Here is a 13,581-nt window from a genome sequence, read left to right as displayed (position 1 = left end):
CATATATTATCGCAATTTTATAACATAAAATTTAATATTATTTGACATTACATTACTGTGTGCTTGTTTGGCACTATATTAGCGAGGGCTTACGTCTGCGCAGGTGCTGATTCCATGGCAACGCGCTCTGGGTCCTCATTTAGGCGACGTCTTTTTTTTCAGCTTTGTCCAAACTGTGCCTGATCCAAAACTATGAACATAGTACAATATAATCTATTCTCTCCCGCAAAAAAATGCTAAGTCAATTTAATAAGGCTTTCTTTACGTTTTAGAGTTTATATGAAGATAATTTCTTTAGTGCAATTGTTACTTGGGGTCCTTTAAGACCAGGGCAACAGGTTTGACAGGTGTATCGGAAGTGAAGGCAGTTTCACCTGCGCCAGGTGTGAGAAGTCCAAATCCTGATATTCGGCGTCTCCAACCCTCGCAAAACAAAGTCCGCTTTCAGTAAAAAAAAAAAAAAAAGTAAGTACAAAAGAAAGTTTTCTCCTTCGCCGTCATTGTCTTCCGACACGCAGTTTAGACAGTGTACACTCGCTTTCTAACTTAGCCTGTTCCTGGTTTAGGAAGCGTTTACTCCCATCAGACTGAGCTGAAGTTTATGGAGCGCCATTAGTGCAGCAGTTTGGAAAGTTTCCAAGATAATTTCAACACACTCGTACTATTTTGATAATAATTGGATGGCTACTTAAAATACAAACTCGTATTTTGATTACCTTTTGGTGGATTGATCGAAACTTTAACATGATCTACTGTAAAACTTTAAAACAGGACTAGAAAAGCCCTATCATTCTTTTTAAAAATAAGTACTGTATGGGCGATTTCTTCACTACCAAGACTAGTATCCTGAGTGCAGGGGAAAAGCAGCTGTCAACTTGTTTCAGTGGTAATTTGATAGATAACTCGCGCTCAAAAACTTGCTACAGTAGATTCACCAGTAGAGGTCATAGCCTTATTTGCATATTTGTGTCGTCACGATTATTTGGTTACATGGTGAAGACGAGATTTTCTGAATGGTTTAATATTAAATGGCCTTTTTGATTGTATAATGATAAATTATACAATTCTAATAGAATTAAGTCAGCTTTAATCATGATGTAACAAACAAATTTTTTGCATATCTACGGAACAGAGTTCAAGTCAAGCAAAGTGTGTTTCCCAGTTATTTCAGTCAGCGAAAGTGGTTTCAAAAGTGTCAACCCATGATAATTTTGTCTTCGGCATGTGTTTAAAAGCTATGTGATTTTTCGTGTGTTTTTTTTTTTCCTTTTTTTAAAAAATATCGATTCTATTTTTTTGTGTGGCTGGAATGGATAATCTGCATTTACATTATTTCTCATGTGGAAGGCCCAGGTTTAATTCCTACCCAGTGCCCAAACCCAAGTTCTACCAAGATAAAATGAGAAGGTTGCATCAGGCATGCTGTGGCGACCTGTCAATGGGAGCAGCCTAAAGTCCATCAAGGTTATCTCTTATGACAAAATTTGTATCACTTTTCCCCTAACATCAACGCTGCTTAGTATGCTTTAAGGCTGTATTAAGCTAAATCTATGGAAACAAAGATAAATGTTTTTTTTGTGTGTGCAAAAATGGTTATTTTTTTTCGTGTTTGTATAGCACATCCAATAAGTGCTTGAGCAAATTGAGATCTTCTTCCCATACTGCATCCTGGTGCCAGGACATGCCCATTGTAGATATTTTCAGTGGTGGACAGAATTCAGTGTGAGCACTCTGACAGGTCTTGCTTCACAGGTCCATAAACAGGAAGATGTGATGCAGTGTGTGTGTTGACACCTTACTAGCCAGCATTTGGTATTTTCATGTTTGCTGCAGTTTCTCTTGGACCAAATGGGCTTGCCTACAGTAATTCAGTCAGAATTGTTGGGTTCAAATTAGTGGGACATTTTCTAAAACTTAGATATGTCATTGTACCTGAAAGAAAAATGGACAAAGGCCTGTTCTGAACTTTTCATCTGATTTAACACCAGGTCATAGAAATCAAAACAGTGAAGCTTTTCCTCTTTTACTGGCTTCGGGCAAGATATCTCTAATCTGCTTTATAAACAGCTGTGCTTATTCTGGTGGTGCTTTTGTTTTTTATTTATTATTATTATTTTTTTTTTACATGTCTAGCATTATATGGCTATCTTGCTACTTTCACATCTGTATTGTGCATGAATCATGCAGAAAGAAAAACACAATGACGTACTAATTAAAGAATATCACATGTATAAGAGTGCTGTTGTAATACATATCAGCACGACTGCAAAATACCGCCGTGCTCAGATTCAGTACAACAGCATGACATTAAGTGTGATTTGTTTTATGCAATAGTTCTACCAATGGCAGTTATTCAACAACAGATCATGATTAGCTTGTTTATATAACCAATTAACAATCAGTGTTTACGCATCAGCTAAATCCTAATAAGAATGATTTGTACAGTATTCCTGGCTAAAAAAAAAAAATCTCTGTACTGTTTGGCTCAATTATATATATAATAATAATAATAATAATAATAAATACTGTGACACATCGGCATATGAATGACCCGCCTCATATATTTTTGCCATAAGAAGTGATATTTTGCAAGCATGCGAAGGCATTTTTGGCATATGAGGGACTGAACAAAATGTGGTTAAAGCAAATGTTTTTTTGTTTTTTTTTTAGGTTTAATGTCTTTATTTAATTTTTTTAAATTCATTTATATGTTTTTTAATTGTTTTAATGTTTCGATTATTTTTATATGCAAAAATATGACTATAGTGTTGGAAATTGGTAATATGTTTTGGATTGCTGGAATGGATTACATTACCTAGAAAATGGTTCTGGCCTTGACTGGTGTTGGCAACTGTTTCTCTGGGGACTTGACAGTTCGATAGTCCAGGACTGGGACTTCTTACAAGTCTACCTGGGTCTTCAATAACTACCTGAACTCCATATTAACATCAATTAACATCAGCTATTATAGCTGAACTGCCTCCCACCCTACACACTGTATAAATGCAGATCATTTACTGCTTTCTGTTTCACCCAAATGAGGATGGGTTCCCTGTTGAGTCTGGTTCCTCTCAAGGTTTCTTCCTATTACCATCTCAGGGAGTTTTTCCTTGCCACTGTCACCCTCGGCTTGCTCACCAGGGACAAACTGACCATCTTGATTCATACAAATTCACATTTTATACAAACTTAAATAATTCTTTTGACTGTGTAAAGCTGCTTTGCGGCAATGAAAATTGCTAAAAGCGCTATACAAATAAAATTGAATTGAATATAAAAAATGCTGTCATTTCTACATCGATCCTCCCGTTTGGATGTAAACTTTAAGTTCAGATTTAATTGGTGTATCTGCATTTATATAATTTTTTTATGGTAAAAAGCGTTTCACAGTATGAAATTTCATCTTAAGAACTCAACTCCAGGAACCGAGTAAATTTGTATTTGTTTCTCAAATCCGCCTCATGTCAAATTTTAAATAGCCTCTGATTACAGCAGATGTTTGCGCTCTCTTTCACTGGTTGAAACCTGCATTTGAAATGTGTCATTATCTCTGGTTAATATAAATGAAGAAATAATTACATTGTTGCATTTTACATCCTTTTTTGTTTTGCTTCGTGAGTTGCTTATTTACTCATTACAGACTAATAGGTCATGTAAATCTGCATAAGCAGCAATTACTGATACAATTCATAAAAATTGTATTCTCATTGTTATTCCTTATGATGCACGCATTTGTTCATCTACCCCCATTGGGCAGGTCTGTCTGATGGCAAAGCTTTTTCATGCTGTTATTACAGGGGTTATGAACTGATGCATGGAACAGCATATAACTTTTAGGGAGATGGACACACATACATACATACACACACATATACACACACACACACTGCCTGGACAAATAAATAAATAACTATTAATTGGACCTTCTTTTGTTTTGATCACTGCTGTGCCCTTGTTTCGTTAAGCTTATGCAATGATGCAATATTAATTTCCGCTTTAACTTTCGCTTTAATTTCTCTCCAAGATCCTTTATTAAGGCCATTCAGTATATTCAGGTAGTCAGCGAATCAATTTTTTTTACACATTTTTTACACATCACCCTGGACTATAGGAAATCTTGACTCCCTAGCAAATTAAAGTTTTCTGCTTAGTCCCACTGACTAGTGGTTTTCTTACAGCTACATAGCTGTTTAGTCGCAATCCCTTGTATTCTTCACATTGTGCGTGTGCATGTTTTTTTCAGCCACATTTTGTCTTTGAAGATGTTTGACCAGCAGGAATGGAAATGATATCATAATGCCCAGATGCTGATTTGATTTATATTGCAATATTTTTTCATTTCTTACATAAATCTCCCATTCCTTATATTAATTAATCTCACATAAAAAAGGACAGCATTTAATCAATACAAACTAACTTAACATGTACCTTTAAATGTTTATCTGTAATTAAATTGGAAAAAATCTAATTTCTCCAAAATCCAAATTTTTAACATGCACATCTTTTTGATAATGTAACACCATTAGAATCCATTTCTTTTGTACCACTCTGAACATTTGGGAACTTAGAGAATCAATTATGTCCAATGTGATTGGTCATGGCTGATCAGAATATAATAAATAACAAAAAATTCTATGATGCGTAAATCGACACACAAAAGAATTGCGATTTCTAACTAAATGTATTTTATTTTATTATTATTTTTTTGCGTTTTACAGTTCTTAACCCAATTTTACATGCAACCCCTGGCAAAAAGTATGGAATCACCTCTCTTGGAAAATGTTCATTTAATTGTTTAATTGTGTGGGAACAAAAACTAATCACAGACATGCCACAAAACTATTTTCATTTAACATTCCAACCCTCTGGCTTTAAGAAATCTTAAAAAATAATAATAATAAAAGAAAGAAAACTGTAGTAAATTGCAACAGATCAAGCAGAGGAAAAAATGGCTTTTGACTTCTGGCTTTTATAACAGGTTGAATTCCCTGAGGAAATGGAAAATATGAAAAAAAGTATTATTTATTAATTCGGCTCCAACTTTCTCTTACTGCAGTTTGCCAGATCAGCTTTCAGGTTGGAATATCACTTTCATCTAGTCATCTACAGATCATGATTGCATTTCTTTAGCCCACTGTAAACATTTTCTGTTAAGGTCTTAATGATGTTTTTTGCTTGGGCTTCCTGTATGTAAATCCTTAGGGGATATCTTGCAGTTCGGTCATAGACATTGACTCCAGTCGTGTTGTTGGGCATTTTTCTGTTTTCAAGGCATATTGATTTAAGTTCTTCAATCTTGATGCTTGGATCAGTGTTGTCTACCAGTATGCTTCCCTTTTACAACCATTTTATTTGATTTGTATTTGGTTCAGATTTTAGACACAGCTGACTGAGAACGAGCAACATCATCTTTAAGCAATTTTGTAATCCTCTCCTTACATCTGACATCTATTACTCTTGATCTGCAAACAGTTTCAATCGACTACAGTTTTCTTTTTTTTTTTTATTATACAGTCTTAATTGTTTCTTAAAGCCAAAATGTTGAAATGTAGCATGTCTGTCTCATGTCTGGCAATTTTCCACAGGGGGTAATAACTACAACCCCTGGCAAAAAGTATCTCCTTAGTTTTATTTTGTGGGTAATATAACGTTTTTGGTAAAGGGGACTCTCTGGAGGTAATTGTTATGATGATCAGTGAAATTGAGTTTAAATTGCCTTTTTAAGAAAAATTTACAATTATATAAATGTACTTTCTTAATGTTTTTGTTCATTTTTTTTTTGTTCAGACATGTTTACAAGCCCACGCTAACATGTTTTTATTAAAGTGGACGAAGAGGGTATATTTTAGTGCACCTTCTCATTCATGTAATTATCCGCCTAGCCAGTCATGTGCCAATCACACACACACAATGTATATTCAGACACATGTCAAGAGTTTTGGTTAATGTTTATATCAAGCTAAAAAAAAATAGGATCGCTGTGCCTTTAATCATGGTAAGGTTGTTGGTACCAGATGTGCTGGTTTGACTATTTCAAAACTGATAATCTGAAAATTTCACACACATCTGGAGTTTACACAAAGTTTAAAAAAAAGAAAAAACAAGCAAGCAGAGAACATCCAATAAGCATAACAAACATTTTGAACCGGAGTGGAGTAAAGCATGAAGATTGACATTCTTGCTCTCTGCATTTCTTTGTGTTTATTGGCAGCTTACAAATCAACTAGTTGCATAATGCCACATACTTTTATTGGCAAGTTTAAATACACAAGTGTACTTGAGTGCAGAATTATAATGGTCATAATAATAATAATGTAAACACTGGCCAGTGCAGGAGTGGGGTGGGGAGCAGTCATTCCCAGGCCTGGTACGAATCAATCATGTGTGAGGTGTGAAATCAGCCTAAAACAACAGAGAACCTTTTGTTCGCGGCTACCCTCTTTCAAGTGAAATATAGAGGTCATACCACAAGATGCAAACCATTGTTTTGATGAAGTAACTCATGATGATAACAGATTAAATTCAGAAGTTTACAGAAACATTGTCCGGCAATTTACAGAGCAATGCATTCAATCTTTTTTAGAGGAACTTCATATGTAGCAACATAATGAACCAAAACATGCACAACGAAGACCTTCAGATGAAAACAACTAGAAGGTTTTGGATTGGTCAAAGCAGTCAACACACCTTAACCCAAGAGAGCATGCATTTTACCTCTTGAAGAGGAGACTGAAGGGAGAAACTCCTCAAAATGAACAATAACTGAGACAAATTACAGTAGAGTACAAGCCTGAAAAAAACATTACAAAAAAAGAATGCAACTGTTTGATGGTGGCAAAGGGTCGCCAGCTTAATGCTGTTATTCCAAGCAAGGAATATACAAACGAAACAATTACATTTTTACTTTAAGTCTGTCCATTCCAGTAATTTGCACAAACAAAGAAGCATGGTCTGCAATTAATAATGCCCTGTTCCAAGTTATTCATCACCTACCTATACAGTGATGTAAATATGAGGTCATATAAAAGCTGAAATTATGATCTATTCAGCATATAGAACAAACAAAATAATTGGCTTTGCATTTCCAATACTTTTGAGGAGCACTGTAAACCTTATACTGTACACATCAGCAGTACTAAGAAACCATTCATGTGTGTCCTCCCTTCTCCTTTTAAATGTTTTTTTCTTTTCTTTTTGAAAGCGTTGTGCTATTTTTAAAAGGAATTTGAGCCTTTTGACACAGAAAACAAGAGGTTGTTGTGATAAATGAATAAACAGATGAAAGAAGCTGATTGCTTACAAGATTTATGTCAGCTGATCCCAGGGTAAGAAAAAGAGCCGTTATGACCATGCAAGGGTTACATAAGGACAGTTTGTGCACCTTAAATCAAATCAACATATTTAAGTATTTGTATTGAAATATACAGTGTATAGTACTGTGCAAAAGTCTTAGGCACAATATTTTATGCTGAACCAATTTTGTTATACATTTTCATCATGTCTGCATAATTATGTATAAAATTATTCAGTATTTCCATATATAAAAAGTAATAATAAACATTATAGGAGAATATATGCATGGCTGTAAAGAAAGAAATATAGTACAAAACAGACCAGTTTTCAGATAGAAAAACAATAATTCTAATGTACGCTTCTGGGATTTGCATAGAAAAGAGCGAGTGTGACAAAGTTATCAGAAGAACTCATTCTCCAGAATGCTTAGTAAAACCTACAGTAACAACAATTTTATTTATAGTACTGTGCAAAAGTCTTGGGCACATACAAAAATATGGCATAAGCAAAAGATGCTTTTGAAAACATTTCTGCATAAAGTACAGCTTAGTACTGTATATATATATTTTTGCATTTAGCCAACTTTTATCCATATTAACTCTGAATTGCAGGCATGCTATAGCATCCACCTAAATGCACTTTACTGGTACATTATCTCTGTATTTGTGTGTACGTGGTGGTTGAATGGTGTTGCGTATGTCAATGATTCAATGTAAAATATAGACTAGGTTTAATAAATAACAACCAATGGACTGTTTCAATTAAAACTGACAAAACATGACTGGACAAGGACTTCACACATCACACACGTTTCCTAAGGCAACTGACAGTGTAATACCCATCAAAATGGGTCTAATTGTAATGCACTGTGTATCATTATAAACTGGCTACAATTATCTCAAAGTAGTCATTAAGTAGTAAAAGTTAGGAGTTGTTTAAACGTTCATAAATTTAAATCCTAGGACTGTTTGCAAGTTGCAGTCGCCTTGCACGTGCCTGCACATTTATTTAATCAACAGCACAAATGTGAAAATACTGCAGATACAGATCAAGAGCTTCAGTTAATGGTCCTATTAAACATCAAAATGGAACAAATTTATCGTGGTGACTTTAACAATGGCATGGTTGTTGTATTATGAGATTTCAGTTTTTTTTATAGATATTGAGACTTACTACTGCTGTGACTTGCTGAAAAATGTAGTAGGTTATACATAACCTTGGGCACCCTGCTATGGGTTATGATTTTTTTCCCCCCCTACCATGAGGTAAACAGAACCTGAAGTGGCAATAGCTTGGTAGAGTGCATTAAACATAATATGGGTAGATGGGTTTAATTGAATAAAATTCTTCAATGTTTTGTTTTTTGGCCAGCATCTTCTTAAAAGATTTAAAGGAAAGAAAACACTACAGGCAGATCACATTGTCTTATTAGGGACATGGTGAAAAACAAACCAAAAAGTGTCACTAAACTAAATTGCAGAGTCATACCCTTACTTAAAGTATGAGTGGAATTCATGTCAGCTGTTATTTAACTTAAATAATAGACCAGATGTCAGGCTGAGTCAGGTGTGGAGTGCCGAAGAGTATGCATAAAATGAATTCCACTTAAATTAGTGTGCTGTGCATGGAATCATACCGGTATTATTCTGTGCCCTACTGTAGCATGATGCAGTACATTAAAAATGTAACCTAATGCAAATTATTTTGATTGAACGGATAACGTGTTCTAAATGATTACAAATGCAGGTAGGAACAGAAGACATGCCAGATCAGGATCAGAAAATCTAAAAGACAAATACAGTAGGAGGGTTTTGTCTTTTTATTTAAGCATGATACAAATATTAATAATTTTCCAATATATGGTACTGTAGAGCAAGAACTTGTATCTAATACTTGTATCTGAGTGTGTAGTTAATTTATTTTTTATAAAAAAAAACACACACACGGTTATCTGTAAGTCATTTACTTGTCTGTGTAATAAAATAAAAGGAAACCTCATCAGTTTTGTATAAACTAACCTTGGTTTTTGGAGAGAATGAGAACAGGATCAGAGTGGATGATTTATATAAAGCTGAGCTTACACTAGGAATTTATTCTTTCTAGCTTTTTGCAAATGTACCGTAAATGCGGACATTAATTCAGGCCATTAAGTAATATTTAAAAATGTGTGGAAGTTGTTGGGTCATTTGTTCTTAATTAGGTAAAGTTTGTAATACCTCTGAGAATACAAATAAAGGTCATCGTTCCACAGCATTAAATGTAACTGTAATTGGATATAATTATTATTTTTTTAAAATACAGTGAAACCTCAGATTGTGAGTAACGCGGTTTACGAGTGTTCCGCAAGACGAACAAAGATTTGTAATCCATTTTGACTTGATAAACGAGCAAGTCTTGGATTATGAGTACCGAGTATCATGTATCACGCATGTGCTTGTTTTACTTGATCACAACTGCGCTAACGATTTTTCTCTCTCTTGTGCTGCGGAATTGTGGGTAATTATCCCCCCTGCTGGTACTTAGTGTGCGTCTCTTACTGGTATAATGAACACCTGTGCGCGCGTGTACTGTCTACTATAACACTGTGACCACGTGTGTGTAGATCATATTTTATTGTGTTTGTAAGCGTGTGTGTACAGCATGCGTGTTCTGTGTGCGTGTAAAGCAAAAGAAAGTCTCATTAGAAGGTTAAAAATCCATTTTCTGCCTCTTTTATGTGCGCGCGCGTAATTTGACAGTGTGCTGGTTCTCACACACTCTCTCAGGAGGGAAGGGGCTCTGCGTGCATAAATGGAAACACTAATCTGTCGGGATTCATTTCTACTTTTTGTGGTGGTCAATTTGTTTTATTTTTACTTTATATTTTGTGTTAATAATTTTTTTATGTATTTATATATTTGAGCTGTGGAACGTATAATTTGAGTGTGCATTACTTCTTATGGGAAACTTTAATTTGGTTTACAAGTGTTTTGGAATACGAGCTTGCTTCCGGAACGAATTATGCTCGTAATCCAAGGTTTCACTGTATTGTTATTTTGGCAAATTGCTGAATCGCACCACCCTGCTGTGGATTATTTTTTAGTTATGCTTTATTCCTTATTTGATAAATGCTTCCCAAATGAACCATGTTGTAACAATAGATAATAAAGGTGTCATGACTTTAAACTCATTTATTCTCTATACTGCCTGCCCTGTTCAGGGACATTGGAGGCCTGGAGGCTCAGGAGACTTAGGAAACTAGACCAGAATACACCCTGCATGGGGTGCTAATCCATAGCAGGGTACACAAGCATACACCCAATCACATACTGCAAGCAATTCAGAAATGCTAATTATCATAATCTGCATCTCTTTTGACTGTGGGAGGAAACCAGTGTACAGTGTATGGAGGAAACTGAACAAGCATGGATAGAACATTTATACAGACCCGATATTTTAATTTCGAACCTAGTGGTGCGGGGCCACAGTGCTAAACACTAATCCCCCATGTTGCCATACTTTAATCTTTTGTCAAAAAAAAACAAACAAAAAATAATAATAGTGATGGAACTACTACCTCTATTTCTGCCTCTAATAATAACGATTAACTTTTCTGGCTCAGTAATTATCATTACTGCCTGACTCATATGATATATTGATATTTGTCACTGTGGTATGATGAACCATTAATATCACAATTTAAAAATGGGACATATTCAAGTTATCTTCTATCCACAAGTAGTTAAAATAGTTTTTGCATTGTTGTGCAGTGTTTTCTTTGTTACTGATCATAGTTAATCCTCTTGTGATTTGGCCATGTACTGTAATGAATAGGTACCAAGAGATTGGCACCCATTTTCAAAACATCCTAATTGGTGCCAGCCGTGTTCAGCGTTTGTGTTTGTATTAAAGCAGATGTCTTCCACATGTAATGGAGAATTGATTTGTTGTCTAAGCTGTTTTTAGGAATTCCAAAACTTGACAATGAACTTGAAAGTGACATTTTCCAAGCACCTCCCTGTGTAAAGTATGACTAGGCACCAGTTGCCAAAAATAACTCATTTCAACCAGTTGGATGTTTTAACTTCAGGTATAACAAGGGGGGCATGAGAGCAAATTTTGCACATTTATCATTGGAAACAATAGAAGGCAAAGTGGCATACATTCATGCAATGCAGATTATTTTAATTATTGATATGTAAACTCAGTGGTGATATTTAACTATCAAATTGCTCTAGTTTTGCTTCCAAACAATATTCATTATAAACTCTACATAAATCCCTGACTATGTTTATATTATTGTTAAAAAAAAAAAAACTGCAGGAATATTTTATTATTAAATAATTGCACAAGTCCATATCACAATTTATATTTTTTGCAGTTAATTATACAGTACTATTTATGAGCATAGTGCATGTCTGACATTTCTAATAAATATGGAACAATTAATTTAGATAGTTTTATGTTTTAGTGCTTTATTTTTTCGTTTTTTGGGCATTTTAATTTAGGCTTATGTAAGCAAATATCTTGGGTAAATGAGGATTGAAAGATACAGTACAATATGTTTTAAATGTTACAATAAAATACCTGTTTAGCTTGTGCTATTACTCATACATTAGAGGGTGGGGATAGACACCCATGGAGTGATATTTGACCAGAAGCGATTTATAGTGGGACACTCCTATAATTATTTGCTTGTTTATGTTTTTTAATTATGTCAAACACTAATTTGTTTGTTATGGCTACGGTGACACCAACAGTATCACTTTAACATTCTAACTTTTTCTGCATGTTTATGTCCAGTGGAGCCAGTCTCTATTTAAGGTCAGTTTTAGCTCGCATGATTAATGATCAGCTAAGGTCATGAAGTTAAAATTATAAAATTACATAAAATTATACTTTCTCCTATATTGGCTTACCACCAATGTAGACCCAAGGTGTACTCTTTTAGCTAAAAATAATCTCTAAAATTTTTTTTGAAAATAAGATGTTACATTAATTATTAGGGTTTTAAGGTTCTATTAGAAGGGGTAGCTTGGTGGTTAAGGCATTGGACTACGGTTCTGAAGATCCCAGGTTCGAACCCCACAACCACCAATTTGCCACTGTTGGGCCCTTGAGCAAGCCCCTTAACCCTCAACTGCTCAGATGTATAATGAGATAAAAAATGTAAGTCGCTCTGGATAAGAGCGTCTGCCAAATGCCTAAATGTAAATTAGAAGTTTTTTCAACCAACTGTGCTAGGTTTTTCGGGCTTTTTTGAGCTTTTTGGTTTCTGTTTGACAGAAGTCAGGTCTACAAATCTTAAGTAATCCAACCTTAACTTATATGACAAGTATAATGTTCATTTGTTTATTCACAGTGAACAACCCAATTCCATCCAACCTAAAGTCTGAAGCTAAAAAGGCTGCTAAAATCCTGCGGGAATTCACTGAGATTTCCAACAGACAAGGCCCCGACAAGCTTATTCCAGGTAAACATTTATCAGTTGCTTTATTTAATTACATTTTTTAAAAATCATTTATTCAATTTTTTTTTCAACAGAACATGAACAGAAGTACACCTTTTTTTTGTCAATGAGTGATAACTATCATTATTTTTAATGATTTTTTTTTGTCATTCTCCCATCTTGCTTTTACAAAATACTGTGCCTAATTATCTTTTTTTATTAATTAATTAATTAATTTTTTTAATCATTACCGTCTCTAGAGTATTAAATAATAAAAATGACATATGATAATAATATTAGGTAACTACCCTTTAATAAGTTGGTTTTAAAATCTAAATGACAATCAGTACTCTATTCTAAACCTTGTCTGATAATAAGATAGGGTAGCATATGATGATTTACATTCTATCCTATATGTCTGACATTACAGAGCATTTCTTTTCATAATGAATAAGACTTGGGCATAACATGTTTTCAGACATGCTGGGGATATCTGGGTTTAAGACCAAAAGATGATAATCAAATTCAAATTTTATTTGTCACATACACAGTCATACACAGTGCGAAATGTAGTGAAATGCTTATAATAGATTAGAACTTCAAAAATGGAGGGAGGCAGTGACAACTGAGTATTAGTTATGCTCTTATCCTATAATGGTATCCTGTTAGTGGCACATCAATTTTAGGAGGTAGAGAAAGGCTTTACTTGGTTTGCACTAAAAACCCATTATTTACATATACAAAATTAATGATTAATTAAATAAGACCTGAGCCATTTTCCTCAAGCCCAACTTTGGGGCTATTCTACAAGGTCTTAAAATGCACGCAAGGAGCTGCTTACTTAATGGGGTGGAGCACTA

General features: G+C 34.5%; 1 protein-coding gene across 1 annotated transcript in view; it reads left to right on the top strand.

Moving 5' to 3' along the window:
* Positions 1–216: 216 nt before the first annotated feature.
* The window catches only part of sh3yl1 (SH3 and SYLF domain containing 1), a 32,400-nt gene continuing 19,035 nt past the window's right edge, over positions 217–13,581 (top strand). The window contains exons 1-2 of the mRNA XM_053509295.1: positions 217–465; positions 12,635–12,745. Of these exons, the coding sequence (XP_053365270.1) occupies position 465; positions 12,635–12,745 (112 nt within the window). The 5' untranslated portion in view covers positions 217–464. The remainder of the gene's footprint in view (positions 466–12,634; positions 12,746–13,581) is intronic.

Source organism: Clarias gariepinus, chromosome 13 (genome assembly GCF_024256425.1).
Source record: "Clarias gariepinus isolate MV-2021 ecotype Netherlands chromosome 13, CGAR_prim_01v2, whole genome shotgun sequence".
NCBI classification, from domain to species: domain Eukaryota; kingdom Metazoa; phylum Chordata; class Actinopteri; order Siluriformes; family Clariidae; genus Clarias; species Clarias gariepinus.
The sequence above is the reverse complement of the archived record's forward strand: the minus strand, read 5'-3'. Positions and strand labels throughout refer to the sequence as shown.